This window comes from Pundamilia nyererei, unplaced genomic scaffold (assembly GCF_000239375.1).
Source record: "Pundamilia nyererei isolate P.nyererei 1_Seehausen unplaced genomic scaffold, PunNye1.0 scaffold00303, whole genome shotgun sequence".
Taxonomy (NCBI): domain Eukaryota; kingdom Metazoa; phylum Chordata; class Actinopteri; order Cichliformes; family Cichlidae; genus Pundamilia; species Pundamilia nyererei.
In genome coordinates this window covers 392,428-414,414 of record NW_005187704.1, presented here as the reverse complement: position 1 = coordinate 414,414, position 21,987 = coordinate 392,428, and the positions used below count along the sequence as shown (strand labels likewise).

The window sequence follows — 21,987 nt, the reverse complement described above, 5'->3', positions numbered from 1 at the left end:
GTGTGTGTGTGTGTGTGTGTGTGTGTGTGTGTGTGTGTGTGTGTGTGTGTGTGTGTGTGTGTGTGTGTCCCATTACCTTCTGGTTTGTCACCACCATTCTTCTGATCCCCAGCTGACATTGGAGTTCAGTTTTTAGCCGCCCATCCACCCGACGAGTCTCCTTTTCCCCTGAGGGCCGGTGCTGAAGGTGCCCAGGGCGCAGATCTGATGGAAGACAGTGAAGGAAGACACTGATGAGGAAGAGGAGAGGAGGAAGCAGAAGAAGGAGAAGGAGAAGAAAGGGTGGAGGAGAGAAGGCACATATCCATTCTACTGAAGGCTTTCCTCTTTTTCTCTCTCTCACACACATACACTCTCTCTCCAGACACATCCTCTGCTGAGAGGCCGGCAGGAAAGGAGGGGGAGTTAAAGGAAGAGAATAATGCCTGAGGGTGGAAAGAGAGGGGAGGGAGGGGGAGAAAGGGAGGGTATAGGGTGATGTGCTGCTTTCAGGAGCCTGTGCAGAAGATGGTAAATGCTGTTAGAGGTGATTGTTTTTTATAGTTTTATAGCCAACAAAACAATTGCAAATAAATAGTTGATTATTAGCGTTTTCTTTCAACTAGAGGAATTGAATTTCAGTTTTACAACAGTCCGTCATACCTTTTTTACTTTTTTAAAGGTAAAGACCCCATGATGTTAGAGAGAACCCCAGTAATTAAAAGATTCCCCGTGAGCAGCACTTGCCAATAGTGGGGAGGAAAAACTCCCCTTTAAAAGGAAGTGACGTCGAACAGAACTCGACTCAGGGAGTTCAGGGTGAGGAGACAATACAGGAGATAATAAAGTGGCAGCAATAACGACATATAAACACACATGGAGTGAAAGGAAGGTGGAGGACTTCTTATGTCGAGTGGTACGATCCCACAAAGCACACTGGGAGGACTTATGAAGTTTATCTAATGAGTTAAACTGACTGCAGTTCACGGCGAGCAGTATGATAGAGGCAAATCCATGTTTGCACAATTTAAAATATTTCAAAACATTTGGTGAAACATGGTGGCTCACAACAAAACATCAGCTGGACTGTTGATCATGTCGTTACATGACAAAGAACAAAGGAGAGGGCTTCAGAAATTTCCTCTCTGTTATTCTGAATCATTAATTTGCCAAACCTGCATGTCTTTGGAGTGTTGGAGAAAGCTGGATTACCTGGAGAGAACCCAGGTAGATAACGGATTTGAATCAAGGACCTTCTTTCTGGGCGGCAAAAGCACTAACCACTGCACCACCATGCTGCTGCCATCACTACCAAATCACATGAACTATCCTAATAAAAAGAGAGCAAAGCATGAAACATCTAGTCACGCCTTGAGGCGACTGTTGTTGTGGTTTGGTGCTGTATAAATAAAATTCAGTGAACTAAATTAAGAGGAGGATATACTCATCCATGGCCACATCCATCATTTGGACCTGGAAACATATCATTAGATAATTAGTTAACAAGTGGATCACAGCACAAGTACCAGCGATAACCAAAAACTTTGGCAGAAAGAAAAGTTTGATATGTCATCTAAAAACTACAGAGGCTGTCTGTTTCCTCAACCCAAAGTCTCTGCCTCCCATTCTACTTTTTGAACCTCAAAGAAGTGGACAGTCTGAAACTATCAAACTATGAGGTCTTTAGGATATGATGGGGCTTAATCATTCAAGAGTTTGTATGTGTTAATTAAGGATTTAAAATTCTAGATTTAACAGGCACCAAGAGGTACTGCGTGAAATGGATAAGAGCTACAAAACAAGACAACAAGATCAAGAATAAATGCACAAATTTAACTGAAACTTCAGTACTTAGAGTTTTTGCTTCACCCAGCTGTTGGTGGTATGACGCACCTATAAACACATCACTGCTTAACCCATGTGTTATCAAATAACACTGTATCCCATGGTACACTTCAGTCACAACACTGAAACGATTGTTTGTTATGGCATCTTAAAAATGTCCCATGTGACGCGAAAGCATCACAAGGGAAAGACGACGAGGGGAGGAGAGCAGGAAAACAATCCAGATGGTGGCACATGGGGTGGGGGTGGGGGGGCACAGCGAATGGACCCGGTGTTCCAGAGGACCCCCTCAGGAGTCTGAGAGTCTCCTCGACTCAAAGGGAAACCACTTAACAGAAGAAACAATGTATAATGCATAAGTCATTATCTTACAACCCAGTGGAAAAGAACAGAGCCAACAAGTAATGGAGTCCTTGATGAGTAGTGTTGTATTGGAAGGCACTTTGTAGGTGTCTCAGATGATTTAGTCAAGTTCTGGATAAACTGTTGTGGAACAAAATGTGTTGAAAATTTCCACTCAACAAAAACAGCACGTGTCATTGACCCTCTCTGATCCTCTGCAGCTGTCTCACCAGTACCGGCTACTGCCCCCGAGGACAGTTTGTTTATTTGCGGACCAGTTGAGTCCTCTGACCCCGCCGCCCTGTTTACGCCTCCAAGCTTCCCGGACCTCTTCACAACACAGCGAGGAGCGTGCCAAGTGGCCCCGTGGCCGGAGCCAGCACAAACACAGTATCCCATCATCTTTCGGTGCTGCATTACTGATTTCCTCAAGCGAGTTTAGCATTTCGGCACGGGTGCTCTGCAGATCAAATAACAAACCAAACTGAAACGGACTTTGAGAAAGGCTGAGAATGACTGATGTGGCCTGTTTAATGTGTGAGAGCTGCATCTCCAAACAAAGAATCAGACGTGGATTGCACCAGGTGAAGTTTTTTTCAGCCACATTTCTTTGTGGATTTGAGAAATGTTTTGAATCTACTAGAGTAGCTTTCCTGAAGTTTAATGAGGTCTAACGATCGCATTAGATATATCTATTCTCTATGACATCACACAGAGTCAAAAGTAGAACAAGCTGAAGTCTGAGCTTTTGGTTCACACGGATGAAGAAAAGACAATAAGACAAAAAAGCAGTAGCTTCCCTTTTAGAGCATCTTTTTCCTTACTCGAAATAAAAGTTTTCCACAAATGGCCTCCAGAGTGTGCAAATCTGTCACCACCGGGTCGGTATTTCAGTGTTCGCTGAGCTTTTGAAAATATTCCATTGACCCACCTCAGCCCATTGAGGGTCCGGAGCTGTGTGGGTGTAACTTTCTCTTTGATGGTTCGCTGAAATCGCACATGCCCAGAAAACTGACTGGATTTCTTTTGAATCTCTGGTGAGATGTGAGATGAGTGATAGCTGGTGTGCAGTGTTTATGAGCTACAACTAAAATCACTTTTTAATGCTTCCTTATGCAGCTGGCTGACAAAAAAGGGGAGATATATATGTAAATCAGCTGTATTGTGAATATAGCTGTATATAGAAGATGGAAAAGGCTACCAGGCCTGAAACTTGAAGTCAGTGAGGAAGAAATTTAAATGGATTACTTCTGATGCCCAGCAGAAGGCAAAACTCTGATTGCAAAAAGAGCTCAATGAGGAAAACAAAAGGCCACTTTACTTACCTTAAAGTCTTATTTATTAAACATCAGCTTCATTTAGTAAAAGCTGGTTCCATTTCAAGCCAAAAAGACTTTTTTTTAATAAATGCTTCAGTCAGAATCAGCTCACTTGTGATATCTGGTGTCGACAGACTGAGATCAGAAAAATGCAAAATGAACCTTCACAAACTAATAACTCTTCCAGATCTTTAAAAGAGAGTTTGTCTTTAAAAACACCATCCCATTGTTGCATGATCTCTAGAAACACTACCTGTGTAGGTTTCATATTATTTTTCACAAGTTTTGTTAGCATAGATCTTTGCATTAGCTACTAGACTGTATATAAAAGATAGCAGTAGTCCCTGCAATATTGTCCACTACTTTGGAACTTTGAAGCTTTAACATTAGTGTTTTGGCTGCCAGCATATTGACTTCTTTGGAGCCAGAACAGACCATAGTTGCATGAGAAAGTGGAGTAGTAAATATTGGCTAATGCTAGCTAGTTCGGGGTATTAGTAGCTGAGAAGGTAGAGCTGGTCACCTACTAACTGGCAAGGTGGCGGTTTAAACCCTGGCTGCCAGTCTGCATGCCAAAGCATCCTTGAGGAAGATGCTGGACTCCAGGTTGTTCTCCGATGCGCTCACTGGAGTGTGAATCTTATTAGGCATAGATAAAACAATGCTTATGTGAATAAGGTATGTCATATAAAAGTGCAAAATTGTAGGAAAGCACTATATAAGAACCCGCCTGTTTATAATTTAGCACGCTGCACCAAAAGAAAGTGCAACACATAGCCACTTGCTAATAGTGCTAAGTAGCTAAGTGCTAAGGACAACATGCAGCTCACAGCTCCTTGTGTACATCCACATACCTTTAATACCATTATTAAACCAATTCACCCAGTATTAACTTATTCACAGACCATAGACCTACCTATATTGGGCAAGTTTAGGATTTTAACATGAGACTGATTCACTTTTGGAACCAGCCTCAAGTAACTACTAAAGGAAGTTCATTTTGAGTTGCAGTTTGTTTGTGGACCCACGGGCAGCTTATATTATTGTGTTGGTGAGAAATTAGGATGAACCATATCAATAAGCTGGAAGATGCTTTAAAAAAATAACTGAAGTTTATGTGATAAATTACAGGTATCATTATAAGCTTCATTTTGTCTCTTACTTTAAGCACACTACCCAGACAACTCTGGGCACCATCAGCTCTTGTATCTTTACCACACAGGCACCGTTTCCTCCAGAGCCATGTAAGGAACAGAGCTGAGGATGACGCACCAGGATGTTGTGCAGAATGTATTCCTGTCAGGGTGGGACGACACTGATAAGGACAACAGGGCCGCTGACCTGACGTTCCCTGCTCCTGTCACACTGACAGCAGGGCTCAGTGCAGTCAAGTGTTTCTTCCTCCGTCTGTGTCGCTGTATGCTTGGTCGCTCCTTCTGCTGCAGAGTCTTATATGAACTCACAGCGGCCCTGCAGGATGAAATCAGATATTACTACTGAGACCTTTACACCTCAGGCTTTCCGGTCTGCTGGAGGAAAATATGTCACCATCTCCTGGTTGCAAAGCAATACAATGCTGCCTTGAACATGCTTCAGTTATAGTTATAGTCAACAGTGTATATGATGCGCAACCAGCATGGATCCTAAAACCCAGACTTGAACCCTCAAACAGGCCTTTGAAGGGATGGTGCCCACAAAGAGAGCTGGGCATGTTTTCATTTCATTTTATTCATCTTTGCCTTTACAGAAATTACAGAACAGAAAACTTCCATCACACCTTCCTGCCTGAAATTACTCCAATTGATTCATGTTTGGATGAGTGGTTCTCAAGAAAGTTGCAACACACATTGTTTAAAACCCGGCTCTGCTAAACAGGCGCAATCACACACATTCTGGGAGTTTGTCCTTATAGGTGTCCTTTCTTCAAGAGCATATTTTATGATGTGTTTAAGGTCAAAGTGTAAACTGTGGCTACAAAAGCAAAACAAACCTCTGACGCACTCACATTTCTCTAGTAAGACTTCAAATTTAACGAGCAGAAATGGTTTCGTTCGAGCATGTTTACATAGCTGTAATGAATAATGAACTGGCTTCCATCTGTACTGATCTAACAGACCAGTTCTACATTCCTGCCCCACAATCTAGCAAAGCTCTGGCAGGCATAATGCATCGCCGCCCTGCACCCAGAGGATGAGGCTGCTGACACAGCCGTACGGCCGTCCTGAAGGCTCAATCACGTGACCCTCTACCCCTTGTTGTTGTCATCACCTTGAGTACCGTAACACCCAGCGGCGCCTCCACCCAGAGGAGCAGTGGGACGAACAGGAAGTCTAATTCTAGACTACTTCCTGTATGGCATTCCTGACCTGAGCAGCCTTCCTGCCAGATTCTCTTAAGCGCCCCATGTATAGCAGGTTTACGGCTGAAACGGCTACTTTTACATGAATACATGAGCAGGCGAGTAATTGTAGTAAAACCTTTGGGGATCTGTGCACAGGCTTTCAAATATTTTTTGCATTAGTAGGAAAAATGGTGTTTATTGTTAATAATTGGTCATTTGTTTAAAAATCCCAGTCTGCATCATTTAAACCCATCAGTCAGAACACTTTTGTAGCAGTTATACTTCATTTATTTTACCGTTTGGCTTCCATTAAGTGCATAGAATGAGAGTTCACATCATCAACATTTAGAATAAAGTGACAGAGATGGACAATAGCAGAACATCAGGCAGACAGCATTCATTGCAGCAGCGTGTCAGGGGCCTCCCCAGCTGAAATACACGTAAAATGTGATTTTATTTATCTGCACTTGTAATGCAGAAGACTGACACTTTTAGAAATAAAACAGAGATGCACTGACTAGCAGTTTCATGGCTGATAACTGATGACATTCAGGGTATTTATACACATTTTATCATTTAGATTCATTTAATTTATTCCCTCTTGTGTGCCAGGAGGAGAAATGCATGCATACTGTATCCAAACATATGGATATATGGAGGGTAAACAACAGCTACTGCTCTTACTAAAAGGCAGATTGGCTGATATATTTGAACAAGACCAATACAGATGCTTACAGATTTACCAGTATTTGATTGATTATGATATATGTTGGTGCATCCCTGGTTTTCAGCACGACATCATATTAAAACTAATTATATACAGACTTCATCTCCTGTAGATATTCCATAGAATTCCACAAATTCTTTGGAAAAATCCCAAGATGATTATCTGTCAGTAGAGAGGTCTGAACGCCTGCCGAGAATAGATTTTACATTACTTACTCCCATTCAACACCAGCCAAAATTAATTCTACAGTTTTAATTATTAGTGTTTCTGTCCATTTCAAACACGAAATCCCAGATTACTACAGTTAAAGATTTATACCTGTATATATTTATTAGTGTCTCTATATAAATTTTAGCCTTCCCATTTAAATGATACAAAAAATACAATCTGAATCCAAATAAATGCAAATTATAGCAGAAACATATATGAGGGTATAAGGCAAGAGTCATCTCAGATACTGAAAGTGCCCTATATTATTGCCAGCAGAGGCTGAAGCAGCTGATTGCCACAAAAACATAGATATATATATATATAAAAAATGTAAATACTCCGACAGCTGTGACTTGGGAACCAAACAAACGTGTTTGGATTCAGGTTAAAAAGAAACACATACAAGGAAAAAAAAAAAAATCTCCCAAAGATAAATCAACGAGACACATGTCAGCGAGGCAAACACTCTGAGATGAAGAGTAAACCCTGAAGCACATCCCAGCAGGTGTCTTAGTGATGTGTTACAGTATACTCTCCCTCAGGTTCCCACTGCTGGACGTGTTTGCCTGCTGACTCTCTGTTTGGGTTCGATTCCACGTGTGAAAGTCCAAAAGAGCCTGGTTGAGCTTCTCCATCCAGTCCAGCCTCTCCTGCTTGGTGTCTGCCGAAAACCAACACCTGAAACAGGAAAGGCCTTCGTCAGTTTGTGTGCAGCTATTAGTGTCCAGCCTCCACCCAGTGAGTGGTGTCACCGAAAGGTGTTTCCCATCAGCTGTCAAAAACACAACACCCACTGTGACATCACTAGCTGGGTGCAGCCAGAAGAGCAACGTCATGCGTCATGCTCACTGTAAACAAATGTGGAATAGACTGGCTTAAATGTGTAAACCAGTCAAACAAAATTAATCCGTGAGAAAAGTAGATGAGCTCAATTTTGTGAGCAAAGCCTTAATTCTCTTAATTTTTCCAACAAGCAAGCAAAACGAGCCATCATGCACAGAAGAGAGGTCCTGACAGTTAAACCTGAGCTTTTCCTGCTGGATAAAAGTGAAAAAGTCCGTTTGCAGCTGTGATTCACACTGAAAGTAGGCTGACAACAACACATTAAACACTTCGCTCTAATGTTTCTGTCTGTTTGTGCAAGCAAAGACCTCATTTTCAGGGAGTCAGGGTCGTTAAATTCCTACTTACTTGGCTGCGGCATCCTGGCTGAGGTCTTGCTCCTGCTGCGATACGCTGCTTACCAGCTCAAAGGTGAAAGGTCGAGCACACAACTCCCTCTTGACAGGCCTGACGCACTGACTCTGTGAGCTGGAGAGAGAGATGCTGCCTTCTGCCTCCTTAGAAGTTGAACACAAAAGACCGATTTAAGGTCACTGATGGCAACAATTAAACTTGGCCAGTTACAGGGTACGCCCTTCAGAGTCGCCTTCTCGTGAGTGCCTGTGCAGGTGGTCAACTACACATTTACATTTAAGTTGCTTACCTTGCTAGTTACAGCCACAAACAGCAGTCCCTAAAACTAATTATTCCTGTTTTATTAATGTAACAGTTTCTTAGATTTAAAATGTCAGGGTGCTAACCACTGCTGATTGGAGCTAGAGCTGAAAACAGAAAAGTCCGTTTAAAAGTTTTGACACTGCGATGCAAGCAGGCATCGCAGTAGCACAGTCATAAACTTCCACTGCGAAACCTAAAAATAGCATCCACCCCCAGAAGCTACTCAGACATGCACAAGAAGATGACTCTGAAGAGATGGCAAAATTTAAATCAGATATGCTTTTTGATTTTTATGGGCTGGAACTTCCATATTTCACATCTATGTAATAAACCTGCTCGTTCATACCTTTGTTTCTCTGTCATTTGGATAGTTCCAGTAGTACAGGTTGCATTCCTCCAGGACAAAAAAGCGGCGATGCCAGACCCCATACCCACTGATCAACTCGAACATCGTCTGGGAACACAAACACAGCAACAATGCAGTGAAAACAGGCGTTTAAATTTAGAGGAAAATGATTTGATGTGTGTAAAATTTAGCTGAGGCAGGATCTGCACTCCCTGCAATGTCACTTTAAGAAACTGAGACATGACTTCAATTTCAAAATTTTTCCCCTTTGATATCTGGAACATTAATGTGTGCCTGGCACTTTGTCTTTGATTTGACTCACTGGTCCAAATTATCTGATGCTCACGCAACGAAGGCTTCAAGCTTCCAGATCACACTCGTGATTCATCTGCGTGGCTGGCTTAGAAACTAGTTGTTAAATGGCATGAGAGAATTTTTTCATTTTCAGACAAAGCGCTTAAGCACAGTTTCAGGAAGTCTCCACCTATGCTAACATGAATCATAGCTGCCAGCTGGAAACAGGAGTTTTCGTTCTGGTCTGCAGCCTCTGTGAGCTCAGCATCGTGACACTGAACCAGCTGCATCTGCTACAGAGCGGCAGACGGAGTGTGAGTGAGAATGGAAGAATAAAGTAAAACACCCAAGAAAATATCCTGCTAAGATAAATCTCTCTGTGACATACTCAGGTTTTTCTTTAATATAAAAATATATAAAATTCCTGACCAGGAAGCCTTGGTGCTGGACGTCAGAGTGGCTCTTGCTCTCCAGCTGCAGGTAGATGTTGCCCTCTAGAGGGGAAAGAAAGGGCACCTAAAGCCAGAAAAGGACAGGGAGGGGCACACAGTGTCAGACTGGCAGGATTTTAAATGGTGGTAACAGAAAACAGCATTTCAAATACATCCCAACATGCTTTTCTACACATAATCTAACAGATGACCGGCAGTGGTCACTTCGACAGCGAATGCTGCCGTTTTCCACGGAGTAAAGATAATTTCAATCTGCAGGAATCAAGAATATAGGAGAGAAATGTAAGAACATGTACACTGACTACACATGCAGTAATATGTATCAGCAAGTTGAGATCACTTTATGTCCTTAAGAACAAGTTTCACATTCAAAATGGCAACATAATGGATAGTCTTTAATTTCTGAGATTCGTTCAAGTTCTTTCTTATCTAAAGTGACAGCAAAGTTATTTACAAATAACCCTCGAAGGTTTTTATGAATTATAGAGGTGGGGGGGTGACAGAATTGTGAAAAAGTGAAACCTTTTCCTGAAATTCATCTCCCAGCAGCCTCCTGACTTTGCCATCCAGTTTCATCTGAGCGAAAGAAGCAAGAAAAGAGGGGGAGGGACACAGACACGTTACATCACCAGTGGGCCCGTGCATGTGTGGAGTAATAACAAATCAAAAGGGGGAAAGCATGCGGGGTGGTGTTTGCAGCACTGTGCTTCTTCCTCTCAGGCAGCGGCAAATCCCAAAGACAGTGCTTTTATTCAGCTGCATCACTCAATCAGCAAATTCACATTTACACAACTACACAGACAAAAGAAGCTTCCATTTGTATTCATCTTATTTTTTACTCATCAAACTTTCAAAGACAAGTTTCCATCGCCAAGTCCTATTTCTCTTTACCAAAACTCACATTTCCACTAGGTTCCAGAGTTGCTGAATAATAAAATATTTGTAAAAATGTTGAACAGGCTTTCACCAACAGTCCTCCTCAGTGTTCACCCCAGCAACAGACACAATCTTACCTTGTCCAGGGGGAATTTGCTGTGTCCCAGTGAGGCCAACGCGATCTTATGAGAGCCGACCAGACAAAAGTTACTGGAGCGACGGGTGATGAGAGGAGGAGCAGCAGCTGAAGGAGCAAAAACAAAAACATGACTAATGTGCAACACTTAGAGCTGGAAGTATATCACCAACCACCATTATAACCATCTTTGTGCCAGTTTGTTCAAAGAGTGAAACAGGACGAACTGAAGCCTCATCGGGGTGTTTATGCTTCAAGTCAAGTTTATTGATATTGCGCCAAATCACAACAAAACATAAGGCACTTTATATTGTAAGATAAAGACCCTACAATAACATAGATAATAATACACCCCAATAAGCATGCACTTACAGCTAAAAATCAAGTTCAGCCTAAGACTTAACAGTGAACTTCATGAAAATAAAATTTAGGATCCAGCTAAAGAAATACTAAAGAAAATGGAAACTATACTCCAACTGAAGCCAATATAAAACATTTTAAGGCCTTTGGTTATAAATATGCATTTAAGACATTTGAAGACCTGTAACCATGCTGCTCTTTATGCACTGACAAAATAAAATAAATTAGTGACCAAAATAAAACAACTTACATGTTGAACTGACGCTGGATCTCTGCTGGAAAATAAGACAAATGAATAAATAAGAGTAAAACTCAAAGTATAACCACGATTTGATGAAAAATAAAACTGAAACCTCACCGTGAGAGTGTTCAGAAGCTTTCTTGGAGTGACCTGCACATGAGAAGGCAACATTAATGAATTTAAACATTGTCTATATAAACATGCAGTGAGCTCAAAAATGACCAGCTTACCCGTGGCTTGGTGGAGGCCCGCTCCATGGTGCAGTTACTGGCTGAGGTTTGGGACTAGATGGCAGAAAAACAACATAATAAAAATATAAAGTAATTTCAGTTTTAGACAACAACACTCCACATTTAAAATCAACACAAACACAAAAATAATACTAATACATATTTTACACATTTGGTATATTGAGCAGTAAGAAGGTCATTAAAAAAAACAAATCACTAGGCCTAATGCAGCACACCTTAAACTGCCTTTAAAACCAGCACACACCCAAGCAAAGGGCAGCCTAACCAGAGCCTTATACAATCCTGCTGCTAATGCTGAACGACCACAGCTGTTCAACTACACTCCGATTACTGATAGGCATTAGTTAGTCTCCCCTGGCTTCAGAACTTATAACTGAAGTAAATCTCATGAGCTGTCACATAAAGAAAAAACAGTGGCTTCTGTATTTAGGTGGGAGGACTCCAGGACGGCCCCTCTCCCTACAGGATCGCCAACTAACAGCACGCCAGCTTACAACAGCCTTCCATCAGATACCACAGAGACATGCCTGCAATGCTGCAGCAAACAATCCAACCAAGTCTCTTCAGCTAATCCATTAGACACACTACAGATGTGTGTATTACATTAGCACATCTGGCTGCAACATCACCAGTTCACAGTTAACGCACATGAAAGGTTTATAATGATTTAAAACGTGTATAATGTAAATAGTCATAGAAAATGAAGCTCTATAGATTGTGACTGACCAGGCTGTAGACTTCCACATCAATTTCAAAGGATGAGCGAATATCCTTCCTGAAACATTAAGACGAAGCAATGCAATGCATTAGGATACTTTGCATATCAATTACCACTTAGTAGAGTCACAAAATGAGAAATCAAAATGCTGTTTCAGAGCCGCAACATGAAACGTCACATAAGGTCAAAGGCCACAAACATTTGTTCCAGTTTAAGAGTAGTTGATGAAATGCAGCTTACATAGTGACAGATGTGGGGAAGGAGATGGTGTCTCCGTTCTGAGCATCTGCAGCTGTGGCCAGAGGGGTGGCGACGATGTTGCAGGGTCCGTAGCGGATAAGAACAAAAAAGTAGTGACTTGGTCGACCTAAATGACAAACAAAAACAACATCGTGAATGTTAAGAGTGAAGCCATTAAAAACCAAACAAAGGCAGAAATCTTCTCAGCTGCGGTACCTGCACGGTTGTGTGAGGAGCAGACATATTCCACCTTGAGCGGCAGCTGGATGTTTGTGATGCTGACAGTGCCTCTGCAGGGCTGCTGGGAAATAGATTCACTGTCCTCCACTGCTGCCTCTCCAGATTCTGAGCTCCTCTCCTCCTTCAGTCTGGCCACCTCAGCCAGCAGGGCAGAGCGCTTCTCACCTGAAACAGAAAATATATCATAAATGCAAGGTAAATATTATAACATATCAGCAAAGAATTGACAGTTGTGGATATCACACTGTCAGTTTTGACTGGTTCCTAATCTTAAAGACCAATGAATGACCAATAACGGCTGCGGAGAAGAAGCTTAGATGACAGGAATGAAAGTGGCTTATGTGAAGAAGCATTCCTGACTCTATGCTGAACAAAGATGCGGTGGTTTAAAATCTTGCAGTCTACATACACGAGACCAGCAGCAGTTTCTCGGCTTCGGCCTCCTCCAGTGAGCCTCGCCCGTGCTCCTCATCCGTACAGCAGTTCAGGGCCTGCAGCGTCTGGTTAATCACAGTCTGCAGTTTCCCAGCTTCTTCATTAAGAGCCTGGACACAATCGACCAAACCCAGAGCATCACTGATACATGTAATATATTCAAAAGGTTCCACAGTTTTTGGGGTTCTCACTCTTTAAGAAACATTTTGTTGCACTACAGTTCCAGATACAAATAACATAAGAGTGTTATGAGGGGCGATCACGTTCGAAAGTATTAAGTTCCTCTGCATAAAAGTCTCCATTAAAACATTCCACATGCTTGAAATTTAGACGATGAATGTCGAGTTTCCATAATTAAACATCATTTCAGCTTTTTAAATTCATTGCTCTACTGATTTAGTCCTGCTCCATTTGTTGAAATGGAGAAAGACTTCAAATTTCTGTTACTCCCTGTGTAAACTTCAGGACAGGTAAGTTGTTGGACAATATTGAGCTTAGCCTTCCGTAATATCAGTGTTTTTCTAAACTAGTCAAAGCAAACTACACACCGTTATTTTCTCCTTGATGTTGACAGGCGGCTGAGGCTTGGGCGTCTCTTCAGCCCGTCTCTGAACCCCCGGAGTGACGCTCTGAACGATGGGAAGCTTACTCTGCCTTTGTGTGCGGTAGGCATCGATGCTGACAACCAGAGAACAAACAAACATTAACATAAGGATAACAATGTTTGAGAAACAATGTGTGAGTGCTGGCACAGTTCAAGAGTTCACAGAACAGTGTGGGTAAAGCATCATGGAGCTTTCTGAACATGCACAACATGTAGATTTGATTCGTTACACATTAGGCACCAACAACCCCACCAGACTGCTGAAGAGCACAATCTCATGTGTTGGTGCAGACTGTTTCAGTCGTTTTTACTAACAGACCTCAGACTGTGCAAATGAGCCCACTGTGAGATCTGATAATGACATTATTTCAGTGTAACTGCTGTAAACTGATAAAACGTTCATGATCCTGAATTTGGATCAGATCATTTTTTTCTGTTTTAATAACTTGGAGGAATTATCCCATTTTTATGAGGAACTAGAGAGTTGTGTAAATGTATGGAGATTAGTGACTACTGCCAAGGCTGTACCAAAAAAAACAAACAAACAAAAACTTCTATCCTTTACAGCACAGGTGTGAAACTCCAGGCCTCGAGGGCCGGTGTCCTGCAGGTTTTAGATGTGTCCTTGATCCAACACAGCTGATTTAAATGGCTAAATTACTTCCTTAATCACGTGATTCAGGTGTGTTGACCCAGGGTGATATCTAAAACCTGCAGGACACCGGCCCTCGAGGCCTGGAGTTCGACACCCCTGCTTTACAGCTTCAGAGCTCACTTTATATTTTATGAGCCAACTCTGTAAGCATATTTTGGAGTATCTCAAAGCTCTGAACATTTGGGTTTTTAAACAATTTGAACACAAATGTAGTACTATTACTCTTTATGTTTGCAAACAGTGACTGTGAAAAGATAACAGCTGGGATTGATGATAATCTGTATTTGTGTATGACCATATAACTGCTGTGATTACCTGTACAGGGGAGCAGATTCAGCAGGATGGGCGCTAGTTTCATCTGGCGTCAGGAGCAAAGGAGGGATGGGCTCCTGGCTTGCGGCCAGTCGCTGTTGTAGGAACATTAGCACACATGTCATAAGTTGTGTTGTTTACAGGGCACTCGTTAATGCTGTCTGCTAGTGGAGGACACCAACTCTTTCAGCTTCTGAGTGTAGCTTCTATAGACTGGAATAAATCTTACCAGTGGGGTGACCACAGCCTCTACAGACTTGCTGAGAGGAGAGAGGATGCCAGTGGGAGGAAAGTTGAGCAGCTCATCCCTGATGCCATCAACCTTATCACTCTCATCACTCTTCTCCTCTTTGGCCTCTCCCTCTTCTTCACTTTTTTCCTTCTCCGTCTCCATCTTATCGTTTTCGACGGAGCAAGCCCCAATACCACTGTCGTGATCCTCAGGGCCTTCCATCCTTTCAGCATATTCGAGCACCTCCTCGAACATCTGATCGATAATTTCACCAGTGTTGGTCTCATCACGAAAGCTCACTTCAGTATCTGAAAAATATCACAAATGTATGAAATCCCTTTGAATCATTTTCTGACACTTCAAATGCTTCTGTGCAAATAGCAAATCTGTGTTTTAGACATCAAACAAATAGTTTCGTACATTCTTCTCAGCATGATGAAATAATTGTAATTGTTCAATCTAGACAAAAACCACCCGTGTATTTGTGCACCATGGACCAATACCATAATCTTTCAAAACATGCACCTCATGTCCAACAGACTCTTTCACCCGTGAGTTTCCACCTCTCCTAAAGTGTCCTCAGGTGCTCACACTGCCCTCACCTGACAGGGCGGTTTCTGTAGAGGTATTGTTGTCAGACACCCCTGAGCTGTTGATGAACTCGGGCTCCAGAATAAAGGAAACCTTCTTTGAGCTCTCTCCTCGCTTGTGAGTGTCTTCTGTCAGACTAACGTCAAGATTCACCCTTTCATCTACAGATTCCTGCCCCACCTCCAGGTGATCAGATGGCTGGATCTCTGCTGAGGTCTGAGCTCCATCAGCCTCTGTTAATGCGCCCTTGGGCTTTACCACAGGTTGTGCCTCATCTTCTAGATTTTCCTCTAGTCCCGCATGCTCATTTTGTTCATTTTCAAAAGAAGTAGGCAATGCTCGTTTGCCTCCATCTGAGCATGTGCTGTCTGACTCTTCTTTTATACAGACTGTCTGGGTTTCCTTTGACTGTTCAGCTGCATCATCATCGTGACTGCATAGTTCCATTTCTTCCTGCTCTTGTTTTATTGTAAGAACATCACTATCTGCTGTAAGTAGACCCTGACTACCTTCTTTACATGACTCCATGCTCTCTTTGTCTCGGTCTAAAGTACACTTCCCTCTCATTGAGTTTTCTAAACAGCTTTCTGGTTTGGATTTGTCATCTTTTTGTATTTCAGAACAGCCAGCGGTCTTAGTAGAGACATCAGAACGTGGACCATCATCCTGGATGTCAGTGGGTTCATTTTCATCTGTTTTCTCTTTGTTCATTTGGGATGATTCCCCTTGCACGTCCTTCACACATGTTTCGTGTACTTCATCTATGGCGGATTCTTCCTCCATACACACTGTGCTTTGAGGATATCGCCACATCCTTAACTCCTCATCTGTCGATGGTTCAATCTCCCCGTCACTACAGCACGAACTATCCATCTTTTCATCGTCTTCAAAGGCCAGCATGTCAGAGCTACCCTGTTCACTTACTGTGGACTCCTGTGATGTTTCCTTAACGTTTGACTCAGGTGGAAGAGTTAATTCAGAGAAGCTTTGCTCATTAGATGCAGTTAAGTCAGACATGTTCTGATCCTCACCAGAGGGGGCTTTGAAGAAACTGTGATCCTCGCTAAAAGAAAGCTTTAACACAGTTTGGCCCTCTGGTTGTTGGGGACCTGGCTGCTCTTCTTCATTAGCAGACAGAGCTTCTTGCGTCTGTCTGGGTTCTTCACTGAGAACACACCGTTTCTGCATTCCAGTCTCTGAATAAGCTGCAGGAGCTTCAGAGTGACCGGATGTCATCTCACCTGTTGAGAAACAGGAGTCTCGCATCTCATCACTACACACCTTTTATAGCTTTATACTTGTTAAACCTTCAGAGCAGTTACTGAACATACTGAGTCATTTATATAAAGAGCACAAAATCTGTACTGATACTGAAAAGAAATACCATTTTAGATGCGAAATGAACTTGCAATTACATTTTTTTATTAATTAAATTTGCAAGATGTAATCAAACGTGCTCCATTAGTCGCATTATTCCTAATTATTGGTTACATAACAGACACAAGAGTTTACAAAATATTCTGAAATGTAAAACTTTTCTCCTTAAAAATGAGGTCAGACGAAAACAAATTGAACAAATGGCAAGTGGCCTGAGATTACATCCCTGGTACATAAGTGCTGTTCGAATGCGTTTGCCCCAATACAGATGTTGCATATGAAGTCCAATACTAATTAGAATTGTTTTTGTTTCACATTATAGAAAAATATATGCTTCAATTTCAAATCTAAATGACACCCAAAGCCTTACCTGTCATATTAAGAGATGCGCTGTCTGCATTTGTCGTCGGAGGTTCAGTGAAACTCCCGTCTTTCACATCAGCGACACCTTGATCCTGCCAGAAGATCAAGAACAACAGGATTAAAGAATAAGAAGGAGTTTTATTGACTATAATGATACTATGTTGATGACTACATACAAAAGGAAATAAAAGTTTAGATAAAAACTAATTAATTTAATTAAGGGACAGTAAAATTGTAAAAGAATTCTAAAAATTAAAAATCATGAAATATAAAATTCACAGGAAGAAAAAACAGCCCCTAAACAAAGTGAACCAAGAAAATATTGACAGGGTGCAATAATGCTGAACAGTGCAAGTCTGTACAATCTTCAAATGTACAAGTGCATGAATCCACCACTGCACACCAAACATGACCTTCGTTACCGCAGTGACAAGCCAACATCCCCAAAACCATAGAAGAGAGAAGAAGGTGAACAGTAAGGAATGAAACTCAGTTTTCTAAAGAAACTGTCTCCAGCAGTGCTTCAAGACCTATTTAATCAACTGATCTCTGCCCAAGTCTATGTGGCCCATAATACCAGGTGACTAGACAACGCAGGGTTTTACACTACTGACTCACATCCCAGAGGCATGTGGGAGGCCACTGCACTCTCCTTTTTGATCTAGGAACACTGGAGGAGGGACCTGAAGGGCCACAAGGAGTCCTCTCCTGTTTATATAAACTGTCATGTTAAAAAAAATCTATGAAAACCAACAGTGAAAAATGAAAAGTACAGTTTACAAAAGCTATAATCCACAAAAACGAGTTAAAACCCGAACAAAGTTTTAGTCAAAGCAGGACGTGCCGAATTCTTGTTGACACTGACTGTGTGCATCAATTACTATTTACTGTTTCACAGCTGTGATACTAATCCACACTGCTATACTTGATGGCAATTCAAGCACGAAGCTTTAATTTACCCATCGATTTTTAAATAACAGACAATAAACTATGACAGTTTATTATCGGAGCTCTGTAGGTGGAACGTCAGGGTCTGAAAACTCACCTCTGCTAAAGCGGAATCTGAGCTGCTCCGTTTCAGCCAGGCGTTCTCAGCGATGGGCTGAAACGGCACCTGACTCAGTTCATGCTCCCGCTCCTGACCAGTGAAAATATATCAGATTTTAGACATTTATCACAAGCATAATCAATTATCCAGTATTTCAATATTACAAAAAAATTATTTCTTTCTATGTTTTTTTTAGTATTAGATTTAAATCATAAATAAACAAACAGAAATAACAAATTTCCCCCCTTAAGAACAGCACGTGGGAGTATTGAATGTGCATTTCAGGGATTAAAGCTGTTAAACCAACCTGGCGGATGCGAGAAACCTGCTTTGAGCTGGGTGTAGTTGAGCCCTGGAGTTTTTGTTGGATGACTGATACAAAGCTGGAGCGTGTCCGGGGGTATTGGTTGGCGGGGCTTGGGGTGTTGGTGGGGCTACTCTGGAAAGAGGCCATTTTGAATCGCTCCATCCGCTGATTGAACTCTGCCTCACCTGGAAAATATTTCAGACAGTGTTTAAGTCAAAGGTGGGGTACTAAAGACCAATTACCTTAAATAACTCTAACAAGGTGGAATGATGGCCTTAAGCTTTTGTTGGTTATCAAATTGAACCAATGAGCTAAATTAATAGAAAAAGAAAAAACAGTCATCAGGTGAAAGACTCAAGACCTTCATATTAAGGGATTTTTCTGGGTCCAGACGCTTCTCATGCACATCCTCCCATAACACTGCATAGATATAATGCAAATAACAGTAATGCTTCCAATATAAAGTAACAAAAGAAAATATTTATGAATGGAAATGACAGCAGATGATTGGAAATCAGCTACTGCTCAAAAACAAATTATTTAGCTCTGAGTTAAATCATTCCATAACTCATGTTAGCCAGATGTATCATAAAAAGAAACACCTGTCATGTTCACTACTGACATACATTCACTGCACATGTTGTGTTATTTTAGATTAGAACTTAGCAGCTGGGTGTTGCAAACTCAGGGACGGGCAGTAAGGCCAATGTCAGGACTGAACTTCAGTCTGTGTCCCTCTGTAATACACTCTAATTAATGGAGTCATTACAGTAAACAATCTATTTAGGCTTCAGTCTTTAAGACTGAAATTGTTTGTAGTTAGTTAATAACAGGTGATGTTGATAGAGAGGTTTTTGAAGGTGTGCTCATATGTAATCTCACCAAGGAGAGGCTCTTTGTGGCCCTTGCTGTCCCCGCCTGGATCCGAGAGGCAGCGCTGTGCAGGAGGAGCTCCTCCTAAAATACAACACACTTTGTTACAAACTACAGGAATGATCCAACTCCCACACAGTCACTCGGGCTCAACAGAAATTACTCAACATCTTGACAGCAGGTCTTATCTTGCTTGTAAATAATCTAGTTGACTTTTGATCTGCTATCTTAAGCATTACCTGAAATGCTGCCAAAAAACAGAGAAGTTTGTTAGCTACCCAAACAAAGCCAGTGGTGCAATAAATTCCACCTTTGTGAAGGTTTTGTCACAACTGTACTGTACAGATCAGTCAAGTATTTTGTCACATGTTCAGCATGCATGAACTTGTATGCAGAAAACAGTCATTTACCATCTCTTCTCTGGGTGAGCTGTTGAACTCGTGACCGGACTGAGGGAACTATCGGTGTGTCGGGTTTGGTTTCAAGCTCTGCTCGGCGTCCAGAGGAAGATGCTTCAGGGCAGTGGTTCTCCTGACCGGCCGCTTCCACACGGCGTCTCTTCTGACTGTCATTGGTCTCTGAGACAGCAAGACATAGGCGACAGGCATAAGGGACTCCTTCTTGTAAATATATGTATATTTTGTAAATATAAAGAAGAAGGAACCTTGACATTGGTTTAAGCCACAAACAAACCTGGTGCTGAGCAGTTATTGTCCTCTGAATCCGACAGCGGTGCTCTCTGTCTCTTCAAGCCCATATTGTTGCCATTTTCCTCACCTGCTTCCATATCGAGCTTCAAAAACATTAAGCACTGAATGATTACTTTTAAGAGGTCAGTTTCACTGATTTGAAGATAAAACTCGAAGTCCATGAACAGATTTACTAAAGAGTAAAGCGGTATCAGCTAGCAATAGTTACTTTCTCAATAGAAACAAGCCACACCAGAAAAAAACCTGATCAAAATCCAAAGAAATAACTGCATGCCAGATTGAATCTAGCTTTGTAATTTCAACAGTGACTAATGCCTTTACCGATTTTCCAAATAGCCGCCCTATAACGAAGTTTTATCCTGTCTATGGCCATAAAGCTTCACTCCCGACCAGGCCTGCTTCGAAAATCAGGTCAGTAAACTCAGTGACATTTATCTGCCTACAACAAAGTTAAATAAATTTGCAAAATTAAAAATGTTCTATTATTAAATGACACAGATTACCGCAGCTAAAACTAAACGTGAAAACGCCCCGTTTCAGCTTGGCTCGTTTTTAAAAACAAAAACAATGCTGGCTGATTGGCTTCGCTCTTAAGCGAAAACTGAAGCATTTACTTAACACAGCGACAACTTAGTTATCTACGCCAAGCTTTTCTTCTCGTCTACGAACAACCTGTCACGCTAAAACATACTAGATTAGCACGCTGAACGCATCCACGCCCTGGGTCAGCTTGGCTAGCTCTTTTCAAGCTAACCTATCTAAAGTTAATGCTAGTTTAGCTTCCAATTAGTTAACTTAATCAACAGAAACTTAGACCGGTAGCTCGAGTTTGTCTCTATATGTTTTGTTTCTAAATGGCTCCCCCCCCCTTTTACCTGAGAAGATATCCGTAAGAAAGTACAGGTGTTACACGGGACAACCTTAACTAACAGAAACCACGAAACAGTCCTCTCGTTGTTTGCTCTCTTCTTCTAACTTTGAATTTCAGCGGGTCTTCTGACGTCAGAGGAACGAGCGATTGCAGTACCGTAAATATTCATAAAGAGCCCCGATCTGATCTTTGCCGTGCGGCTCCTGTGGGGCGTTAAAATCTGATACTGCGTCCATTCTCCAGAAATAGTAGATGACCTCTTTTAGTTAAATACCCACCGATGATTATTTACATATTTGTTTTCCTACTAGTTGATGTAAAAACGGCTTTTGTGGAAATTAGGTGTTTATATTACGGTAAAAAACAGAGTAAACGCGCGGACGGTTGCTGACTTTGGTAAATAAGGTTGTAATAAGCTTTCCCTTCCTGGAAGTTATGAAGTGTACCACATCTTTGCTGTTACACAACTGTCGTATATATTTAGCTTAATAATTATCTCAGAGCTCGTCTCTAGTATGTTGTCTGCTTGATATTGTTGAGGTTCCATTTAAAATATCTAAGCTACACCTATATATATGAACAGCGTTTAATTATTATGTGATTTCTCTGTTTGATGTCCTGCAGACAGCCAACTCTGTTGTTAAATATTATAAAGCTCTATGACATACATGCAACGAGTAGTTACAAAAATGACCAGTAGGTGTCGCAGATTGCTTTCAAAGGTAAGGCTTGGCGAGCATCTTTGTAACTTTGAGAAAACTTCATACTAGACACAGTATAAAGCTGGTATGAAGGTGGAATGAATGGAATGAATCTCAGCATCATCAGCTAATGAATCTGTGCTACACTTGATGTAACCTGACCATGAGCATCACAGCTGCCGTGCACCAGTCACACACTGTCCTGTAGTGTAAACCCATGACAGCACAGCAAACCAACCTGTTTATCCTGCACTAAAGTATATTTGTGCAGCCTTTAAATAACACAAAGTTAGCATACCCCAGTTTGTTTTTCAGCATGATTCACAACATACAAAAATGTCACATGTAAAGACCAAATAAAACATGAAAATATAAAAACATGAGGACATATATGTAAACTTTCAGTTGATCAGATACTACTGAGCAGTCCTTACCTTTAAGTGTAGCCTCTCCTCCTCCTTTCCTGTTCTGTCTTTTGTATCTTTTTCCAC

At 41.6% G+C, this 21,987-nt stretch overlaps 2 protein-coding genes across 8 annotated transcripts in view; both read right to left on the bottom strand.

Moving 5' to 3' along the window:
- The window catches only part of exoc3l1 (exocyst complex component 3-like 1), an 18,910-nt gene extending 18,511 nt beyond the window's left edge, over window positions 1-399 (bottom strand). For both annotated transcript variants that reach the window (XM_005751204.1, XM_005751205.1), the window contains exon 1: window positions 77-399. In XM_005751204.1, the coding sequence (XP_005751261.1) occupies window positions 77-119 (43 nt within the window). In that variant the 5' untranslated portion in view covers window positions 120-399. The remainder of the gene's footprint in view (window positions 1-76) is intronic.
- Window positions 400-6,004: 5,605 nt separating this feature from the next.
- On the bottom strand, window positions 6,005-20,934 carry anln2 (anillin, actin binding protein 2). 6 transcript variants are annotated; one of them, XM_013915430.1, is made up of 25 exons: window positions 20,800-20,934; window positions 19,908-20,007; window positions 19,625-19,792; window positions 19,224-19,298; window positions 18,342-18,526; window positions 18,032-18,124; window positions 17,605-17,694; window positions 16,994-17,078; window positions 15,258-16,487; window positions 14,653-14,963; window positions 14,427-14,518; window positions 13,401-13,530; window positions 12,827-12,962; window positions 12,394-12,582; window positions 12,178-12,304; window positions 11,946-11,994; window positions 11,199-11,252; window positions 11,086-11,118; window positions 10,978-11,002; window positions 10,369-10,475; window positions 9,878-9,931; window positions 9,333-9,419; window positions 8,610-8,717; window positions 7,955-8,103; window positions 6,005-7,441 (listed from the first exon to the last, which is right to left on the bottom strand). In XM_013915430.1, the coding sequence occupies exons 2-25, from the start codon at window positions 19,999-20,001 to the stop codon at window positions 7,285-7,287; spliced, it is 3,828 nt and encodes a 1,275-aa protein (XP_013770884.1). In that variant the 5' UTR covers window positions 20,002-20,007; window positions 20,800-20,934; the 3' UTR covers window positions 6,005-7,284. The 6 variants fall into 6 exon arrangements, with proteins under 6 accessions (XP_013770884.1, XP_005751256.2, XP_005751258.2 ...); XM_005751199.2 differs by having other exon boundaries at window positions 10,369-10,472; XM_005751201.2 differs by having other exon boundaries at window positions 10,369-10,472; window positions 10,978-10,999.
- Window positions 20,935-21,987: the final 1,053 nt, after the last annotated feature.

What these genes read in the sequence shown, in the direction of transcription:
- anln2 (XM_013915430.1), bottom strand. Translation starts at nt 20,001, where the DNA reads ATGGAAGCAGGTGAGGAAAATGGCAACAATATGGGCTTGAAGAGACAG. An exon ending in GAAACTGCTGCTGGTCTCGT is followed by an intron (nt 12,583 to 12,826) that starts GTATGTAGACTG and finishes TTTCTGTTTCAG; the next exon opens with GTGAGAAGCGCTCTGCCCTG. An exon ending in ATGTGGAAGTCTACAGCCTG is followed by an intron (nt 11,253 to 11,945) that starts GTCAGTCACAAT and finishes TCTGCCATCTAG; the next exon opens with TCCCAAACCTCAGCCAGTAA.